Source organism: Xenopus tropicalis, chromosome 6 (assembly GCF_000004195.4).
Source record: "Xenopus tropicalis strain Nigerian chromosome 6, UCB_Xtro_10.0, whole genome shotgun sequence".
Taxonomy (NCBI): Eukaryota; Metazoa; Chordata; class Amphibia; order Anura; family Pipidae; genus Xenopus; species Xenopus tropicalis.
Window position 1 is genome coordinate 3,289,510 of NC_030682.2, and position 21,384 is coordinate 3,310,893.

At 45.7% G+C, this 21,384-nt stretch overlaps 2 protein-coding genes and 1 long non-coding RNA gene across 3 annotated transcripts; 2 read left to right on the forward strand and 1 right to left on the reverse strand.

Moving 5' to 3' along the window:
* Positions 1–8,650: 8,650 nt before the first annotated feature.
* LOC116411640 lies at positions 8,651–11,677 on the forward strand. The gene is made up of 3 exons (XR_004223245.1): positions 8,651–8,935; positions 10,692–10,797; positions 11,430–11,677. It is a non-coding gene; the product is annotated as an uncharacterized LOC116411640 (long non-coding RNA).
* Positions 11,678–11,770: 93 nt separating this feature from the next.
* On the forward strand, positions 11,771–12,816 carry LOC101730708 (gastrula zinc finger protein XlCGF8.2DB-like). Its single transcript, XM_031903949.1, has 2 exons — positions 11,771–11,815; positions 11,890–12,816. Exons 1-2 carry the CDS (start codon positions 11,771–11,773, stop codon positions 12,814–12,816), a joined length of 972 nt encoding a protein of 323 aa, XP_031759809.1.
* Positions 12,817–17,058: 4,242 nt separating this feature from the next.
* LOC100495722 (E3 ubiquitin-protein ligase TRIM7) lies at positions 17,059–19,039 on the reverse strand. The gene is given in 2 exon segments (XM_018090121.2): positions 17,059–17,457; positions 17,460–19,039. Coding segments are annotated over 2 exon segments (1,722 nt in total). The 5' UTR covers positions 18,889–19,039; the 3' UTR covers positions 17,059–17,164.
* Between the last annotated feature and the right edge of the window lie 2,345 nt (positions 19,040–21,384).

Below are 21,384 nucleotides of genomic sequence, written 5' to 3' on the forward strand. Positions count from 1 at the left end.
TCCATGCCATGTCCTTGTTGGTCAGTCTGTCTGAAGAAACATCCCCCCAAACAGTCTTGATTGTGTCCGCTGGGAGCCCTGGAATAGACTCCATCACATATTTGGCTCTGATCAACTTGTGAATTGTGTTTGGTTTCCACAAGTCGGGCCTGACTCCCTCCAGTTGGTGCTTCCTTACAAACTTGGTAACCATCCAGGTAAAACCAAGGGGTGTTCCAATTGTAAGGGTAAGAGCTGGACATAGTTACCCCACGTCCCTTCCTGCAGGAGAATCAGGATCTGGTTGGACTATGAGGCCGGATGCCTGTCCTTTTATGAGCTGAGTGAGCCAATCAGGCGCTTACACACCTTCACTGCCTCCTTCACTGAGCCCCTTCATGCTGCATTCTGGGTAGGAGGAGCCTATCAGTAGCCAATCCTGAATATATACATGTAACCTATTTATCAGCTCAATAACTGCCTCTCCGGACTGGTATCAGTAGAACATGGGTTACACTGGACTCTCTCACCCAGAATGGGCCTTCGCTAAGTGGTAGAGGAAGGTGAGGGGGTTGTGCAACTACATCTCTCTTGCTGCTATACAGAAAAATAAAAACAGAGGGCGCCAGAGGTTCTTGCAACAAAACAAAAAGAGTTTATCGAACTCCCACAGGGTTACTCACAGCAGCCTTATTATAAAGGCATAAAAGTTTATAAAGTTTGTTACACTCTCCCCAGTAATTTAACCTTGTAAAGGCCCCAAGAAGGGCAGAAACGTTGGCTACACTGTAAAAAACATGCGCTGGAGTGCGGGTCTCTGCATCAATTTGTATTTCATAGATTTTATTAATATATAATATAAAAATTGTGGAATCCTGTTCTGTGCTGAACAGCAAATCACACTCATCCTATAGAGTGACTGCAGATTCTATTGATAAATATAAAGGCTCTAGAACAATATTATGTAGGAAAGTCTATTGCTGTAATAGGGATTAACCCTTAACCTGCTGCTGCTTCATTAGTAAAACATTATCCCTGTCTCCCTGTAGGTACAGAGTTGGAGCTGCTGAGTGAGGCGCCTGGGGGAGAGAAGGAGGAAATTCAGGGAAATGTTCTGTACAGACTGAGAGTGAGAGACTCCCACTGACTGAGGCACCAGCTAAAGGGCCCCCCCGGGAACTGCCCCCCAAGGAGGGAGCTGGCAACCAAGGGACTCATCCATCTGCAGATCTGCCCCCAGAAGCACAGGAGAGATGGATGGAGGGACCCTGAGGGGGCAGGGGGGCAGGATCCAACAGCTGGGGATAAAGATGCACCAACTGGGTCTGAGGGTCAATATCACTGAGGAGCTGTGCAACTTGGCTGGTACATTGGGTTCCTTACTGGCACAGGGATCAGATGGAGCTGCACTGTGTGGGGCTGAGGGGGCAAATAATGAGGGCAGAGAGGCAGATGGGATAATGGCCCCTGGATTGGCTGATACTGTGCTGGGTATAAGGAGACTGATCTATGGGCCGGAGGCTACAGACCTGGTACTGGATATAAACACGGCTCATAATCGTGTATCTGTATCAGGGGACAGGAAATCTGCTTCCTACTCACTAACAGAACTACATTACCCACAATCCCCAGAGAGATTTCAGCTTTATGCTCAGGCTTTAAGCAGCAGGAGTTTCCCCTCAGGGCGACATTACTGGGAAGTGGAGGTCAGTGAATCAGGGAAATGGGAGGTAGGGGCGGCCTATCCCAGTATAGAGAGGGGAGGGGGGCAGTCCTGCATTGGGTATAATAACAAGTCCTGGGGTTTGTACAGATGGTATAATAACAGATATTCAGTGAGACATGACAGTAAATGGACACAGTTACCCCACGTCCCTTCCTGCAGGAGAATCGGGATCTGGTTGGACTATGAGGCCGGACGCCTGTCCTTTTATGAGCTGAGTGAGCCAATCAGGCGCTTACACACCTTCACTGCCTCCTTCACTGAGCCCCTTCATGCTGCATTCTGGGTAGGGTGGGAGGGTGCCTGGGTGAGAATCATTAGAGAAAGAGAAAAGGGAGCTGAAGTACTGACACTAGAGAGCGAGACAGACAGACAGATAAGAGACAGTGAAGATCTGACCCCAGGCAGAGAGAAGTTGGACCCAGAGACCCGGATGGAGGAGGAGGGTGCTGTGTCTCATATAATCCACAAGGGGGAGACAGAGAGGGAAGAGTTGGCCGGGCAGATCCCTGACATGGAGGAGCTGTGCAACTTGGCTGGTACATTGGGTTCCTTACTGGCACAGGGATCAGATGGAGCTGCACTGTGTGGGGCTGAGGGGGCAGATAATGAGGGCAGAGAGGCAGATGGGATAATGGCCCCTGGATTGGCTGATACTGTGCTGGGTATAAGGAGACTGATCTATGGGCAGGAGGCTACAGACCTGGTACTGGATATAAACACGGCTCATAATCATGTACCTGTATCAGGGGACAGGAAATCTGCTTCCTACTCACTAACAGAACTACATTACCCACAATCCCCAGAGAGATTTCAGGATTATACTCAGGCTTTAAGCAGCAGGAGTTTCCCCTCAGGGCGACATTACTGGGAAGTGGAGGGCAGTGAATCAGGGGGCTGGAGGGTAGGGGCGGCCTATCCCAGTATAGAGAGGGGAGGGGATCAGTCCTGGATTGGGGAGAATAACAAGTCCTGGGGTTTGTACAGATGGAATAATAACAGATATTCAGTGAGACATGACAGTAAATGGACACAGTTACCCCACGTCCCTTCCTGCAGGAGAATCAGGATCTCATTGGACTATGAGGCCGGACGCCTGTCCTTTTATGAGCTGAGTGAGCCAATCAGGCACTTACACACCTTCACTGCCTCCTTCACTGAGCCCCTTCATGCTGCATTCTGGGTATGGGGGGAGGGTGTTTGGGTGAGAATCATTAGTTAGGGGGATACCCAGGAAGGAAATACAGACAGAGGTCACATGACTTTAGGGAAAATTAGTCATTTAAGCCTGAAAATGCTCAATATGGCTTTTCTGCCCTTAAGGAAGGCTGCCATCTTTCCACGCTGACTATACCAGCCAGGATAGAGGGGGGTCTATGAGGTAGTGGAGCTGCACCATCCCGGGGCAGGCAGCTGGGGGCAGATGAACTATATATATATATAGGATTTTTACCATTAACCCCTTTTATTTCCCTCTATGTAGTAAGGACGTGTGCTGTCTCCCCAGCACTTTCTGACACTGCCCTATCAGGGTAACATTTTGTATTGTTCTCTTTTATTTACTATTTTAATAACTAATAATGTTCAATGTTACCCTAACTGGGCGCATTCACCTGTCCGTGCGTGTGTGTATACCTTCTTGTCTGTTGGTTTAGGGGCTAAAGGAACATCAGGCTTCTCACCTGCCAAAAGTTTGTTTTTTTTTATCTGAAAGGATAAACCTTAAAAATGTAATGCCAAACTGCTCAGTGTGCTTTTGTAAGGACTTTTGCAACATTTTGCATTATTTCTTTTTTCAGTTTCAATTTCACTCTATATTAACTGCCAATATAATGAATTTTGTAACAGCGCCACCTGCTGGTCAGTTCCTGTAACAGTACAGTCAGAGAGATAAACCTTCAGAAGGAAAACAGAAAGGGTTCTGATGTTGCTCTGCTCAGGGAAGAGATCAGAAACCTCTGATGCCCTTTCCCTTCTCATTTCTAAGCAGAAAAACATCAGAACCCTGTTTTCCTTTTGCAGGGAAATCTCTCAGACTGAACCATTACATGAACTGACCAGCAGGTGGCGCTGTTACAAAGTTCATTATAGTGGCAGTTAATAGAAACTGAAATAGCTCTGAAACTGAAAAAAGAAGTATTGCAGAAGTCCCTAAATCCCTTTAATAAAAAAGGAATAGTATTACTCAATAACAGATCAGATTGACTGAAATGATATAAGATAAATATTACTGAGTTTTATATAACGGTATGTGGCTGCTGCTGTTACAGACTAGCATGGGGGCCGGTATATGTCACTAGGTTATTACTTTGCTTTATTAAAGATTTTCTTGTTTCCCTGTGTCGTATGTTCTTTCCAAATGGAGCCGCCTGGTTTTATAGATTCAGACTCACTGCGGTGGGGGGGGGGTCTGTACTTGATGGGCCCCATACTCAGCCTGTCAGTTATATCTGCCCTACCGTTGGCCCCCATACTGGCCTGTACATTGGAACCCTGCCCCGAGGGCTTGGGGAACTATTTACGTACTTTGGCTCTTTAGAGAATGGCTCCGCCCACATTCCCAATGGGAAGGAGGAAATACAGGTTAAAGGAGCTTGTGGCCCAAATGGACAGGTCACATGATATTGGCCTCCGTTCTATTGTTCTGTGTGAGTTAAGAACTGGATAATTGGAATGGAGAGAGGAAGGAAGACCTAAGGCTCCTTTTTACTTCCTCCTCTTCCTCTCACCATAGGGCGATATTGTGCAGCAGCAGATTGGTTCCCAATGTTCCTGATCAATGAGCCATATAGATTGTACAGGGATATAAGTTGGGTTTGGTCTTAAAGGAGAAGGAAAGTCATTTTGGCATTTTACTGCCAATAGATTTGCCACATTAGTGCCACCTAGAACCCTATATTTATTCTGCAGAAAGCTTTACCTGCCTGAGTAACAGCCCTAGAAGCTCCCTCTGATAGCAGCTGCCATTTTAGCTTGGTCTTGGGAGCTTCCTGCTGCAGTTATAGCCGTTATAGCTTAGATCTCACATTCCTAAGGGAGGGGGCAATAAGTTCTTATGCATTCTTATGGGAGGCAGGAGCAGGAGAAGGGAGGGAGGAAGGAGGAAACTGAGCAGACTCGAGCCCCAAACCTGAAGGAGCCCTAAAATATAGGTAGAACAGAAGAACATGTTTACAAAAAAGGAGACAAGAAATCCGGTGTATCTTTTGATAGAGGACTCAGTGCAGTGTTTCTGTGAGTGCTTATGGCTGTATTTACATAGACCTTTGTGATAAAACTACTGAGTTTGTACCTTTCCTTCTGCTTTAAATTTGTAAAAAACATTGCACAGATCTTTCATCTCTATATGTATGGCTGCCATTACAATAAACTGGAGAACCAGGAAGGGGGGACTCATACAATAAATAAATAAATGTAACTCGGTTGGTTATATGAGCATTACGCCTCTCACTTTTTGCAGTCTCAGGTATTGACCCCTCCCATTATCCTACACCCAAGTGTGTCTGGGAAACCAACTCCCCCTATGCCCACACAGGGGCCAGTAATGCTCCCAGTAACCGAGAGGGATCTGACAGGCACAGAGCTGATTGGCCAAAGCCGGATAGAGAATTCCTGGAAGAGAGACACAAGTATTAGAAAACTGCCCCAAATCCCTACAGCCCCTGAGATAATAACCCCTTAACCGCCAGGGCAGCCCTTAGTGCTGGAGGTGCCAGGGCAAGATATACATATGTATGGGTGGCATTGTGGGACAGAATGGCAGAAGGAACCCTACGCAATGCTCCTCCCTAGACTGGCAGCTATGCTATGCTGGCACTGCTTGGGCAAGCCGGGGGCACAGGTGATCCAGCTCCTCCAATAACAGAGGGTGACCATGACAGGAGGAAGGGCGAGAGGAAGAGAACAGTCCCTGTTGGAGAAGCAACCAGCCTTACCGTGCCAAGAGCCAGAGCTCATGGATTTAGTAAAAAGGATCAACATTCCCAAAAGGAAAGTTAGTAAAGTTATTGGCCACTTACAGTTCCTCCCCCTGCAGCTTCTGTGTCCCCCTTTGTACCAGTCTCTGTGATAATAATAATAGTGCATAAGGCATCTACTTAGCAGCAGCGCTGCCCCGGCTCAGGCACAACAAAGGCTTCTGGGTACCGTCTTAAGGCGACAGTCAGGTTTTAGTCTTCTTACGAGGAATGTTCGGGTATCGATCGTATGTTTCAATTCAACTGATATTCAGATGGAAATTGTAGGGTTAAAGTCCTAGAAAGAAGAATTGTATGAAAGTTATGTGCCGGAACTACATTGTCGGTCGCCCAGGGATATCATCAGATACACAATACGGGTGCAGATATCCTATTTGTCTAACTTTTTATAGTTTTATTTGTTTGTGCTTTTGGAAATCTGTGGTTCTAGAGAACAGAAGTTTATAGGTGGTTTCAAAAAAACTCAAAAGTTTATAAATCTTCCCTTTAATGTTCAAACCTGCCCAATCCTCAAATTGATCAATATCCATATTGGTTGGGTACCGATAATTGTACCAAATGCTCATACGGGATTATACGATACATTTCACAGCATTAGTTGCACTTTATTTGCAAAGTACTTGCTTAAAGCATATATATGGGATAAGTGAAATTCCCCCTATCCTTATAGGCAATTATGAATAATATTCACTTTGGGTTAAAAATTAATCCTATCTTTAAAAATGGCCTTTATTGGAAAGTCCTATAGATCCTCTAAGGTCCCTATCAGGTCAGCCTAGCTGCTGATTGGTTCCTATCCTACAGTGCCGCCGGCCCCCTGCACAGCCTGGGATAGGAGGCAGCAGGAAGTGGCACAGATGGGCGGGGCTTAATGGTTGCCACAGCCTGGGTTTCGGAAGGACTGTTCGGGTCAAAACCTCCAGCCTGGTTTCCCAAATTAGAAAAACTGGGCAGGATTCACTGACATTGATGCGGCAGTTGGGTAATCATAAATCACTGCGTCATAGCCCCGCCCTGCGACATCATGGCCCCGCCTCTTCCTCACCCACTGTGACATCACCCCCGCCCCCTGCCAGGTGAAGAAAGCCGGCAGAGGTGGCAACTCTATTGGGACTAGTGGGGTTTTTGCAGACATTTTCAATAAATCAGCCCCAAACACAACTTTATAAAGCACATTCCCTCTATATATACAGTATATACACTGGCACAGTCTCGTTTTCACACAACATGTCTCCTTTAGGAAGGTTTGAGTGAATGTGGGATCTGCTTCCTCTATAGGTATAGAACCCCCCCTCCAGCCACTCTCCTACCTGAAAGCAAATGGGTGGTGAGAGCTGCTAGGCATCATGGGATGTGAGTGGGTGGTGAGAGCTGCTAGGGATCATGGGATGCGAGTGGGTGGTGAGAGCTGCTAGGGATCATGGGATGCGAGTGGGTGGTGAGAGCTGCTAGGGATCATGGGATGCGAGTGGGTGGTGAGAGCTGCTAGGGATCATGGGATGCGAGTGGGTGGTGAGAGCTGCTAGGGATCATGGGATGCGAGTGGGTGGTGAGAGCTGCTAGGGATCATGGGATGCGAGTGGGTGGTGAGAGCTGCTAGGGATCATGGGATGCGAGTGGGTGGGCAGGTTACTGGGTAGGTTGGGTCCCTCTACTGGAGGAGGAGTGCTGGGTAATTACGCTACTGGGGAGCGCTGGGTAATTACGCTACTGGGGAGCGCTGGGTAATTACGCTACTGGGGAGTGCCGGGTAATTACGCTACTGGGGAGTGCTGGGTAATTACGCTACTGGGGAGCACTGGGTAATTACGCTACTGGGGAGCGCCGGGTAATTACGCTACTAGGGAGTGCTGGGTAATTACGCTACTGGGGAGCGCTGGGTAATTACGCTACTGGGGAGCGCTGGGTAATTACGCTACTGGGGAGCACTGGGTAATTACGCTACTGGGGAGCGCCGGGTAATTACGCTACTAGGGAGTGCTGGGTAATTACGCTACTGGGGAGCGCCGGGTAATTACGCTACTAGGGAGTGCTGGGTAATTACGCTACTGGGGAGCGCTGGGTAATTACGCTACTGGGGAGCGCTGGGTAATTACGCTACTGGGGAGTGCCGGGTAATTACGCTACTGGGGAGTGCTGGGTAATTACGCTACTGGGGAGTGCTAGGTAATTACGCTACTGGGGAGCGCTGGGTAATTACGCTACTGGGGAGCGCTGGGTAATTACGCTACTGGGGAGTGCTAGGTAATTACGCTACTGGGGAGCGCTGGGTAATTACGCTACTGGGGAGTGCTAGGTAATTACGCTACTGGGGAGCGCTGGGTAATTACGCTACTGGCAGGAGTAGAGCCTAAGACAAAGCCTCCACCTCATTTCCAACACTCCCATCTGTACTTAATGAGGATGCCGATCTTTATGCTTTAACAGTAACTGCCCTCCCTAAATAAATAATACTTTCCATATGAATGAATATAATGTGAATATAATGTGAATGCCTCAAATAGCACTCCCTCTTTCTACTTGTTATTATAAAACCAGAAGTTTGATGTTTCCTTTATCCTTATGATGTGCAGGGTAAGTACCACCCAGCAGCATTTATACCTTACCCCCATCCACATGGTGTGTGTCATCCCTTTCTATATAACAGCACACCCCCACCTAGTGGTTGCTGCTGAAACTACAGGGAAACTCCCTTTTTACCAGAAAAGAAAACATACACAATGAGGACCACCCTTAGGTGTCCATATCCCACAAGGCCGCCCTCTGGTGCCTGTCTAAAGGGGAACCCAACCTAAGGGGCCCAAATCTTGGGATCCCTACACATGAAACAAATGGACAAAACCAAATAGTTTTAATGCTAATAATCATTTCACCCCATCAACATGTGCCTGAAACTACCATTTCAATACTTTTCAGTCCCCCAAACTATGATATGGGAGGAACCTTGTTACTCTGGGAGGAGCCTGTGGGACAATAGTCAGGGTGGGGTCAGTTGGCTCCCTGCTGGGCTACTTGCCCCCATACAGGCTTTTATATGCAGAGGAACGAGTAACAATGGGAGAAGTAAGGGAGGAGCCGGGGCAGAGTCTCCCCTTTATCCTCATTACTCCCCATGGCTAAGGGCAGAAGGGGGGAGTAGTATAAAGAGTTGGGGAATATCTCCAAGGAGCAGATTTCTGGGGAGAGTCTCTGCTGAGGACGTACCAGGGGGAAGAGAAGAAGAGCCGGACAGGAAGGAATTCTTACCCAGACACAGGTATTTATACTGGGGGCTCCTTATTAGTTATTATTATCTTCTCATATTCCAACAATAATAAGGCCAATAATTTCTTCCATTAATGGGGAGCCAGGCAGGAGCCGGTCAGGGAGGGTTAAAGGCACAAATATCTGAGAGTATTTCAGGCTTTAGTTCTTAGGCTTCTATTCTTTTCCCAAGTTACTGCCGGAATGTTTCCCACATGGCTACGGATAAATGGGACTTACAGGGGTCTCTTATCTGACATATTCTCCCTTCTGGGGGTTACGGAACATAAACAGAATAATGGGAATCTGACTTCATTGCTTTATTCCTGTGCAATGATACTGGGGCCCGGCCCCCCCGGCTATAAGTGATTCAAGGGGAGTTCATTTCCAGCCGGCACCAAAGGAAAGGGCTCGGCATTGGGTTGGGTTAGGCAGGGCCCCTTGTTAGGCCAATGGGGAATATACCCGGGTTTCCTAATTATTTCTTATTATGGTTTGTAGACATTGTATGAACATGTTGCCTTTGATATGTTTGTATCTACAGCCCATGGTTTTACATTTGTGGTTTTTAACTATTAATATTTTTGCAGGCAAAAAGCATCAGACCCCAGTATGTCATTTATAAGCACTAATGTACCTCCTATGGGAAAATATCAGCGAGAAATGACAAACCGTATAAAGGAACAAAGTGCCATTAAATGCTAAGGTTTCCTCTGATATATATATATATTTCATATTATTTATAGTGGGGGCAGTGGCGTAGCGTGGGCTTTCGTCGCCTGGGGCCGACCAGAAATTTGCCGCCCCTCTATTGTAATAATAATCAGATCATCTGATTATTATTACACTATCATCAACCATCACTTGAGACATATACAATAGGGAAACACTACTCAATGAGAACACTCACCTGTTTTAGCCCGGATTCTCACTTTTAATACACTTTGAAAATTCACTTAGGTAGGTTTTATCATCACTAGATACTGTCGTAGATTGACTCTACAATGCGCTGTAAAAATGTTTGAGAAAATTTCTATTGCACCACCTGCTTCACCTGCCACCCTTTCCGCACCCGCGCGGTCTGCTTGGCTTGAATCAGCACGGGCGCGATTTGCGGTTTCAAATATACCTATATTTTTTTTTTAATTTAAATATCATGGTGATTGCCGCCGCCCCTTTTGATACGCCGCCCGGGGCCATGGCCCCCTCGGCACCCCCCCTCGCTACGCCACTGAGTGGGGGCCACTACTTGTTATAATACAGAGACTCAGTGGGGCAGAGGGATCTGTTTAATCTCTGGATATGATTAATTTATCAGAACAGTATGGCAGCTCCTATATATAAATCATATACTGTAATTAAACACACATATTCAGTATCAATACAGTTCCCTTGGGCAAGATAACCTGTGCCATTGGGTTCCCATAACATTTATAAGAAAAGCAAATAAATGTAAATGCAGGTTACAAACACAGTGGGGGTCATTTATCAACAGTGGGCAGTAACCTATGGCAACCAATCAAATTGTTATATTCATTGTTCTACATCCAGCTGGCTGAAAAGAGGTAAGCACTGATTGGTTGCTATGGGTTACTGCCCATGGGCAAATTTGCCGCTGTTGATAAATGAGCCCCACTGTGTGTCGGGGGGGGAGGGGCTGATGAATGTTGGGCCCATGGATACTGTCTCCTTCCCTAATGAGCCCAGCACATTGCCGGAGGTTGGGGAGATCTCCTGCACAGTATAACCCAACTCTTTATAACCAACAGGTTCCCGGGGGGTCGGACTGGAGAGAATAAGGATTTACCCAGAGGGAGATTTTCCCAATCCCAGAGACCAGCAGGATACAAGAGAAAATAATGCTGCTTCATATCAGTAAGTCTCCCATAATCCCCTACAGAGGGATGTTACTAACTCGCTATATTATATATATATATTGTCCATTCCCCTAAACACGTACACATTCACTTTCCATAGGATTCTTATTTTAAAAGAGTATGTAAAGTCACAAATCCTTGGGTGTATTATTTAGACCAATGAAATAAATGCCTATGCCCCTCACCTGTAATGAGCCATACCTGTATATATATATACAGGTATCGGACCCCTTATCCGGAAACCCGTTATCCAGAAAGCTCCGAATTACAGAAAGCCTGTCTCCCATAGACTCCATTTTAATCAAATAATTCAGAATTTTAAAACTGATTTCCTTTTTCTATGTAGAAATAAAACAAAACCTTAAGGTATTGAGATCCAAATTACGGAAAGACCCCCTATCCGGAATACCCTTGGTCCCGAGCATTCTGGATAACAGGTCCCATACCTGTATATAAGATTTTTGGCTTTACATCCCCTGTAGGAATGTGCATGTACTCCTTGCACCAATAACATTTCCTGCAAAGCTTTCACTGGTGAGTCCCCATTGGATCCTGTCTCTAGGAGGTAGAAGAGATGGGGCTTTTTTTTTTACTAAAGTCTAATTAATTCTTTTACTTCTTTGCTATTAGGGAACTGGCCTGAGAAAGAGCAGCAGAACCTCAGTGCTGGGAGATATTGTTTAGTTCCATATGGATCTGACATGTCCAGGATGAAGAAGATCATAGAAGTTGGAAGGGAAAGTAAAAATGTTCAGGGGAACCTCAGCCGAACCCAAACTCCCAATGAATCTGTCAGAACCCCCAACCAGAATGATAGGTTCCAGGTATCTCAGGAACATTGTGTTGATGGAACCTCTTCTGCTCTACAAATACAAAAGCTCCATAATACTACTAATATACAGAATATCAGAAGGCCCAATATTTCCAAACTTAAAAAGTCGAAGTCCTCTGTAAAATCACACATTGCCAAGATGTGTCACCAAGGCACAAAAATGCATATTCCTCTAAAGCCCACAGTGCCGTGAAACCTTTTATCTGCCCAAAATGTGAGAGGAGATTTTGTAACATCCGGAACTTTCTCACCCACCAGAGAATCCACACGGGGAGGAGCTTTGTCTGCTCCAAATGTGGGAAATGTTTCTCTCACAGGAAGATCCTCATTGCTCATAAATGGGTTCATACTGGGAGGAAACCATTCACCTGCACTGAATGTGATAAGGGCTTCTTGTGGAACAGGGACCTTCAGGGACATAAAAAGAGCCATAAAAGAAGAAACAATAGCAGCTATCTCTTGGCTCACAGAGGAAAGAGACTGAAAGAAGTTAGTACTGACTCTTGTAAAAGAGAGAAGGTGTTTTACTGCAGAGAGTGTGGTAAAAGCTTCAGGCAAAAGTCTAGGCTTGAAATCCACATTCAGTGCCACACAGGAGAGAAACCATTTGTCTGCACTGAGTGTGGGAAAGGCTTCAGGAAAAAGTGTGAACTCAAATCTCACCTTCATATTCACACCGGAGTGAACCCATTTGTCTGCACTGAGTGTGGTAAATGTTTCAGGGATAAAAGTGAACTGAACATTCATATTAACGTACACACAGGAAAGACTTTCCCCTGTACGGAGTGTGGCAAATCCTTTGCAGCAAAGAAGAATCTGAAAAGGCACCAAATGGTTCACACTGGGGAGAAACCACACGAGTGCACAGAGTGTGGGAAACAATTCATGGAAAAAAGTAAACTAGAGAGACATTATCTAAATCATACTGGAGTGAAACCATTCAGCTGCTGTGAGTGTGGAGAACAGTTCAAATGGAAACACCAGCTCCAATATCACCAACTGAGTCACACTGGGGAGAGGCCATTTGTCTGTACTGAGTGTGGGAAGAGCTACAAGAGTAAGGATACACTCACTGCGCACTTTCATATTCACACAGGGGAGAAACCATTTGTGTGCCCTGAGTGTGGGAAACCATATAAGAGCTACAGTGCACTGAGGTACCACCTCCAGACTCACATTAGATGATAGTATCTTGCTAGTATCCCACATCTCAACGTTCCTGAGCTATCCCACATCTCAACGTTCCTGAGCTATCCCACATCTCAACGTTCCTGAGCTATCCCTCATCTCAACGTTCCTGAGCTATCCCTCATCTCAACGTTCTTGAGCTATCCCTCATCTCAACGTTCCTGAGCTATCCTACATCTCAACGTTCCTGAGTTATCCTACATCTCAACGTTCCTGAGCTATCCCACCTGCCCTCATCACTGGCGGCCATATTCAGTGCATTTGCTGCTTAAGTGAATGGGAATCCAAGACAAATGAAGAAGAGGGTTTTGACTGAGGTTCTTTCTGAGAGCAGTACAAATGCTCTAAAGGTGTGATTGGCTAAACCAAATACTGTTACACATTTTGTTTTATGAGTTCATGAACACTATATACAAATACTGCAAAAGGAATGCATAGAGAAACATAGGGGCAAATGTATTCAGGGAAGATGGGTCGTTATTCTGGTGAAGATTTCTAGTTTTCTGTAGTCACCAACCAGTCTGTTTTGGAAGCAGAAGGCAAAAAGACAGAAATACACATAATCAATGTTGTTATCTTTCCCCAACAAGAACCTTATTATTTAACAAGACTCAAAAGGGTCTTCAGCATAAAAGACGCTTGTTTATTAATTAATATAATACAAAGCCTTGTCAGCAACACAAACCAGTGAATTACATGTGATACAAAGAACTTCAGATTAAGTCGTCATTCCTTACAGATTATATCGGCAACTTCATTACATCATTTACGAGTTCCAAAGGATAAGGAAACCCCTTAGACCAATAGTAGAAGCCCTAGGATATTCCTGCCATTCAGTTCCTCTCCTGCTGATACAGTTACAGTTACACCCAATCATGAAACAAATAAACAAAACCAAATACATTAAAATACAAATAACAGTTTCAGCCCATCCGTATATTCCCCATTCAGCCCCCCGGGGATCTGTTTATCTGTGGGACAATAATCAGGGTGGGGTGGATTGTTTTCCTGCTGGGACATTTTTCTGATACTTCATGTATGTATTATGATATTTAAAGGCAAATTCATCTTTCTAAGGCAGGAGAAGGCCACAGGCGAATTAAACCCCCTCAAACTGATGATCAGACCCTGTATAAATAAGGGGCCCCCCAACTGTGCTTCCTTCTCATACACAGAACTGTAACACAGAGTAAATCAGAAATACACAGGATATTTTATTCCCACTCAGATCTACCAATCACCAAAGGGTTTGTTTCTCCAATGACTTGGTGGGATAATAATCTGAATGGGACCTGTGTTTGTGGGGCAGTTGTCTCTATACTTCATATAGAATTAGCTCAGGGGAACAACAAGATGAGACACAGGAACATTGGGGAGAGCTTTTTATAATCATTCCTATCTTCTCCCATATGAGATGTTTGGCTTCTATTGCTCTCTGGTGGGGAATAGCCTTCCCGTCACTGCTCCCCATACCAACCAATTGGAAATGCAATGCCTGAAGCAGCCAGGAGGGCTAAACAGCACTGGGAGCAGTGGGGACAATTGAACCTCTGGTTAGGGATGTTCCAGCAACACTGTCCCTTCAGGGGATCTCCCAAGAGAAGATCTTAGGAGACAAACAGAAACCCCTAACCCTGTAGGCAATTATGAATAATATCCGGTGCTGGTTTCCCTTTGGGCTAAACATTAACCCTATCTGTAACAATGGCCCCTTTATTGGAGCTCCCTATAGATCCTCTCAGGTCCCTGTCTGGGTTTCACATGAGGGGTGGGCGTGTCCTAACGGTCCCTGCCAGAAGCACAGTAGGAGGGGGAGAGCCAATCACAGCCCTGCAGTCACACAAGCACAGACAGGCTTCAGGAAGTTGGACAGATGGGTGGGACTAGTGGGGTTTTTGGAAAAATTTTCAATAAATTAGACTGAAACCATAGGCGGATTTACAATAAAGCTGAGCCCCCCCAAACCTGCAAGCACCGGTTCTGCTGTAATCAGCTGTGCTCTGATTGGATCTTTCTTCTTGTGGATTTTCCAATCAGAGCACAGCTTTCTTGACAGACAATAAAATTGACCAATCAAGGCACAGATGCAGACAGGGCTCGGGAGATATTACAAACTAAAGGCAGTGTAGGGGTTCACTTTTTGTTTTTAATATATTCTTTATTTTGATTTCAGGAATAGTTGGGGTGCAGAAAAAAGAAGGGGATGGGGAAGGAACAAATGCACTGACATTCAGTTACGTACAGCAGGAATAAACAAGGATTGACAACAAGTTCTATAGCATTGGGGTCAGATGGTTTATGGGGAGTTCAAGTAAATTCCTATGGCAACGGGGCTGTGTGGGGGGTTTATTAGTGAAAGTGATCCAGGGTTCCCAGAGTCTCCAATAAGCGGTGCTATTTTCCTCTACTAAATATATCCATTGTAGGTACGTTGGGGGGTCTTTCGCTTTCCAGGGTCTTGGGATTAAGGTTCTAGCAGCGTCAGTAGTTGCTGGGTAAGTATATCTGTTAACACACAGTTTTTCTGAGGGATTAGATTTAGTAAGATTGTTGGTATTTTGTTTTCTTTAATTGTTATTTTTGTTATAGTTGCTATTGTTTCCAGAATTTTGGACCAGTAAGTTTTCATTTGGGGGCAGGAGAACCATATGTGGGTGTGGTTTCCCGCTCCCTTATCACATCTCCAGCAAGAGTCTGTGCTGTTTTTGTTCATCTTCTTCAGCTTTGTAGGGTGTAGTGCCACCTTGTGGCCAGTTTGAAATTCATCTCTCTGACCCTTACTGCCCTTGATGATTTATGAATGGATGAGAATACCCTATCCCAGGCTTTATCTGTTATTTCTATGCCCAGCTCTCTTTCCCAATCCGTGCAAAACCTTCTTTTGGGGGTTTCTGCATTATTTATTAATAGCTTGTATAGAGTGGAAATGATCTTTTCTATTGGTTTTGGGGATTCTAGTACCATTTCCCATTTTCCATAGAAAGATGTTTTGAAAGCATTTTACCTCCTAAAACTGCCATTATATGAGAGCTGCATACACAACCTCTTAGGTCAGAAGCCAGAGTGAAATGAAAGATGGGAGTGTCCTCCAGTCTCCCACAGGAAGTGGTCACAGCACTGACTGACAGGCTTTACTCAACAGTAGCAGGGAAACCCCTCCCAGTTTCCCCCCTCTGTGTCTCTCTGCTTGTGCTGCTGCCAGGGGGGGGGAGGAGCAGCAGAGCAGGAATGACTGCCTGTGACATCACAAAGCCCCGCCCACCCTATGCATATTCACTGCACTTTAAGTAGCTCTGTTATTGAAGTCAATGAGGGCCCCAGCCACATACTGAAGAGTCTAAGCCGGAAGTTGCATAAGGCCTGGGGAGAGCAGTTTTTCAAGCAGTTACGGACATATTTGAACCGAAAGGTATTCAAATAAAAGCACTTACTTCTATTTTACATTATTTTACATGGTTTAGTGCATTGTAAAAATGTATGGTATATATCCCCTTTAAGGGGCTACCCCAGTCTTGTCCCTGAGTCACTTGTATGAAATGGTGTATTTGCTGGTAATTCCACGTGTCTCTTGGGGGTCACTGACCCCGGCAGCCAAGAAGTATTGCTCTGTGAAGCTACAATTTTATTATTATTGTAACTTTTTATTACTTATTTTTCCATGCAGGACCCTTAACTATTCATATTTCCATTTCTTGTCTAAACCACTGCCTGGTTGCAGGGATAAATAAGACCCTAGCAACCAGATAGCTACTGAAATACCAAATGGAGAGCTGCTGAACAAAAAGACAAATAACTGAAAAACCATTAAAAATAAAAAAGAGGACCATCTGCAAATTGTCTCAGAATATCAATGTGTACATCATATTAAAAGTTAATTTAAAGGTGAACTACCCCCTTTAAGCTAACTGATCCCAAACACAAGTGGATGGAGAACCCCCCACAGAAGTGCCTGTATGGATACTTATACATCCTAAGCATTTTAGGGTAAAATAAAGCCCCTCCCACCCGCACTTTTGCGCAGTTTCCCTGGGAGTCAGTGGGAACCGCAAGGGGCAGTTGGGAGGTTCATTTTTTACACCAGCAGCGAATCCACTAAGTGTCACATTAGCTGTAGGTCAGTCTGTGTATGGGCCATCTTTAGCCCCCAAACAGAAAAGTCTCCCTCCGCCTATGAGTGAAATGCAACTTTTTAAGCCCATTCCTTCTATATTTATATAAGTACAATTCATTGGCACAATATTATTTTTCACACAGTATGTCCCTTTAATATTCCTCCAAAAGTCAGTCCATTTAGGGCAATGCCCCATAATATGGGGGAACACTCTTATCTACATTCCCTCCAGCACTAGTGAATGATTCTCACCCAGGCACCCTCCCCCCATACCCAGAATGCAGCATGAAGGGGCTCAGTGAAGGAGGCAGTGAAGGTGTGTAAGCGCCTGATTGGCTCACTCAGCTCATAAAAGGACAGGCGTCGGGCCTCATAGTCCAACCAGATCCTGATTCTCCTGCAGGAAGGGACGTGGGGTAACTCTGTCCATTTACTGTCATGTCTCACTGAATATCTGTTATTATTCCCTCTGTACAAACACCAGGACTTGTTATTATTCCCAATCCAGGACTGTCTCCCCTCTCTATACTGGGATAGGCCGCCCCTACCCCCCAGTACCCTGATTCACTGCCCTTCACTTCCCAGTAATGTCGCCCTGAGGGGAAACTCCTGCTGCTTAAAGCCTGAGCATAATTCTGAAATCTCTCTGGGGATTGTGGGTAATGTAGTTCTGTTAGTGAGTAGGAAGCAGATTTCCTGTCCCCTGATACAGATACACTATTCCCAGCCGTGTTTATATCCAGTACCAGGTCTGTAGCCCCCTGCCCATAGATCCTTCCCTTTACCCCAGTCACAATCCCAGCTAAGCCTGTGAGTAATGTCCCTGAGATCCGACCCACATCCAGATCCCCTACAGCCGGGACCTTTATACCCCCTCTCTCTCTGCCCTCAATATCTGCCCCCTCAGTATCCGCCCCCTCAGTATCCTCTCTCTCTCTGCCCTCAGTATCTGCCCCCTCAGCCCCACAAAAGGCAGCTCCATGGGATTCCCATTGTTCCTGTAGGACAGTGAGTGGATCTGCCATGTTGCACAGCTCCTCAATGTGCCGGATCTTCCTGGACAGCTCGTCCTTCTTTATTTCCAGCTGTTGGATCAGCTCAGTGAGTGTGAGTGAGAGCTCCTCTTTCTGCCTGGAGATGTCACTCAGGAGTCGCTTCTCTAGGGCTTCCAGCTCTTCCCTGATGCCCCTAAACAGGGCAGTGACTCTCTCTGTCTCACCGGCTGCCGCTTCTGCCCCTTCTCTCCTGCGCTCCTGCAGCCTCTGGGCTCCTCTCTCAGTCTCCTCTCTCTCTGGGCTCAGTTTCTCCAGAACTTTCCTCAGTTTCTCTTTCTTCTTCTCAGAGGCCTCACTCAGCAGCTCCACCCTGTGGCCCCGGTGCTTCCCGGCCAGGCAGCAGGACACACAGATACAGGCAGAATCCTCACAGCAGTAATATTTCAGGAGTTCTTCATGGGTTGAGCATTTCCTGTCGCCCAGGTGCATTGTGGGTTCTATTAAGACGTGTTTCTCTGACTGGCTGTGCCCCCGCAGGTGGGTATCACACAGAGAAGCCTCACAGTGCAGACAGGATATAACAGCGGGTACAGGGGAGAGGACACAGTAGGTGCAGGGAATCCCAGTCTCCCCCGGCTCCGGCTCAGTCGGACAGAACCGCGCTGCTATGTTCCCCAGAGTTCTGTTCCTGGGCAGGGCGGGGCGCTCCTGATACTCGGCTCTGCATTCAGGGCAGGAATAAGCCCCCAATCCCTCCTGGGCATCCATCACACTGCCAACGCAGCCCCGGCAGAAGTTATGGCCACAGGGCAGCATTACCGGATCAGTATAAATGCTCAGGCAGATGGAGCAGCTCAGCTCGTCTCTCAGATCAGCAGCCGCCATCGCTGAGAGCAGAACGGGGACTGAACAAGAATCGAAACAGAAAGTTCTCTTTCCCCAGAGACAAACAGCACTTTGCATTCCTGTGAGTTAACCCTCTCAGTTCCTGGGATCACGCGGTGCTGTAGGTGCTGTTCCTTATTTATTTCCCCCTGGTGGGATATTGGGGGACCCCGGCCCCATTATGGAAGGCTTTGGGGAGTCACATGATATCTCAGACAAGAGGCTAAGGTGGGAGGCACAACAGAGACCTTTTCCACACACCCTAGCTTTTCAAATTAATTAAATGCCCAGTGCACACTGCTGGAGGGATCGGCACCCTCCCAAAACCAACCTAGCAACATAAGCAAATGGCACTCAGAGCTGCAAACAAGGGAACAAGCCCTTAAAAAACTTTATTGCGGAGGTGCAAAATTTCAGGGCAAACTGACCCCTTTATCAAGCATAATAAAGGGGTCAGTTTGCCCCTAAACATTGCACCTCCGCAATAAAGTTTGTTAAGGGCTTGTTCCCTTGTTTGCAGCTCTGAGTGCCATTTGCTTTTGTTGCTAAGGTGGGAGACACACAGGACAGACTCAGAGCACATTCTTTAGATACGGACCCCTCCCTCCACTCGTCAGCTCAGCTGACTCATTCTGACCAATAACTGATTTCTGAGACCACCAGTTGCTTCTGTACTGTCAGCTTGAAATCTCTGATTGGTTTCTATGTCTGGGAACCTACTAACCAACAATAGAATCAATTTCTGTTAAGGCAAATGTCCGATCTCTGCTACTGCAGGCGACTAACCACTCCTTTCCTTTCCACTGGAACAATAGGAATCACTGGGAGAAAGGCCAATGTATCGCTCCGGCTTTCCAAAGTCCCATGAAGATTCTTCCTGCAGGGAGGCCTTTTCTCCAACATTTTGAGATCTAATTCACTCCGTTAGACATTAGCCTTAGGGTCAGTGTGGGAGCTTATTATGAAGGGCAATTAAAGTGACTGAGAGCCCAGAGTTGGATTTAGATCTCAGGAGCCCCCTCCCCCTTTAGGTGCCTTTAGGTTACACAGGCAGGGGCGCCACTTACTGTTACTCAAATCTAATTGTAATCACTTACCTGAAACCTGATAGGCGCCGTCGGACCAAGGACCACATTAACGAGCTGATGCAGTCTCTGATCCGAAGGGAAAATCAAACCTACCCGATTGAGATTTAGCCAATTTTAGGTCAGATGTGAGGTAGGATGTTTGGTAGGCCTGTTGGGGGTCTGAACCCAAATTGGCAGATGAAATTGAATGATATTGTACAAAACCTTGTTTCGTACGATATTCAGTGCGTGCATGGCGGTTCGAAGAGATGTCCGATATCGCAGAAGGCTGCAGATATAGCTCGACTCATCAATCGGCCAGGTTAAAAGATTTTGATCAGGCGCCATTGAAGGCTCCCAAGCAAAATCTATATTCATGGCTGAATCGGCACAAGGAGGTAAAATTTCTATTGTTTCTACCTCCATATCTGACGATTCAGCCCTGAACGTCAGTGGAGGGTGGGAACGATCTTTCATGCGACCATTGGTCACACAATAGATCGAAAATTGCTACCTGTATGCCCACCTTTAGGTGCCTGCACTACACAGGAGATCTCTTGATACTATAGGACAGATCATATGATATTTTCAATTATTTCATCAATGTTTAAAAAATAATGGAATTCCTTTCATATCTGATACTGAACACATTGCGTCTTTGGATGCCGCTCTCTGTTAGAATTCATAGAGCGCTAATTAACTTTATATAACCATTAACCATATTTAACTGTATAACCCCTGGCTACTAACAGCTAAGGACTAGTTAAATATAACCCTGAATGAATGAGGAGTGACAGGTGGCATTTGGGGAAGATGATTTTGGTATCCTTGCAAGATAGAGGTTGAAATCATCCTTTCATACATTTATATATGAATATTTATATGTATGTCCAGTTAGTATTAGGTTTTATATGTAAAATTCTATGTTAGAGATATTGTTTATGTTTTTTTATATAAATCACAGGATTGGGTCTTCCGAGCTCAGTACATTTGCCTGTCATAGGAATTTGCCTTCTGTAACAGAAATAGACAAGGGGAATCAGCATCCTTATAGGCTATTGTTAGACTTTACTACATGACAAGTAGTGAGTCTGTGGTGCAGTAACACCTCCTACATACAAGGTTGTGCTGATACATACCATTGTCCATAGCAGCCAATCCCTGACAATATAATATCTATTACTGGCAAATGGGTGGGATTAAGTGGAATATGATCTATGTTAACCCTGTATAAAGCAAAGCGTTACTTGTATTAGTGAGGAGAGAGGGTGGGAGAGAAGACACTCCCAGAAGGAACATCAAGACCTCAGTACCCTCCAACATCGGGTCATGTAAGATAATAGGCCGGGCACCTTAGAATAACTCAATTTATGTGCCGATTAAGAATTGTACTTTGTTTCTTATATTCCATTTATGCCTAAAGGATTAAAAAGACTCTTCCTGTATTAATACTCATGTTTACTTGTGGATTTTGAGGGTTCCCAGAGAGTACCCTCCCTTCATCAAT

Coding starts and splice junctions, on each gene's coding strand:
- LOC101730708 (XM_031903949.1), top strand. CDS start 11,771: ATGTGTCACCAAGGCACAAAAATGCATATTCCTCTAAAGCCCACA. Junction 11,816..11,889: donor ATATTCCTCTAAAGCCCACA/GTGCCGTGAAAC, acceptor CTCACCCACCAG/AGAATCCACACGGGGAGGAG.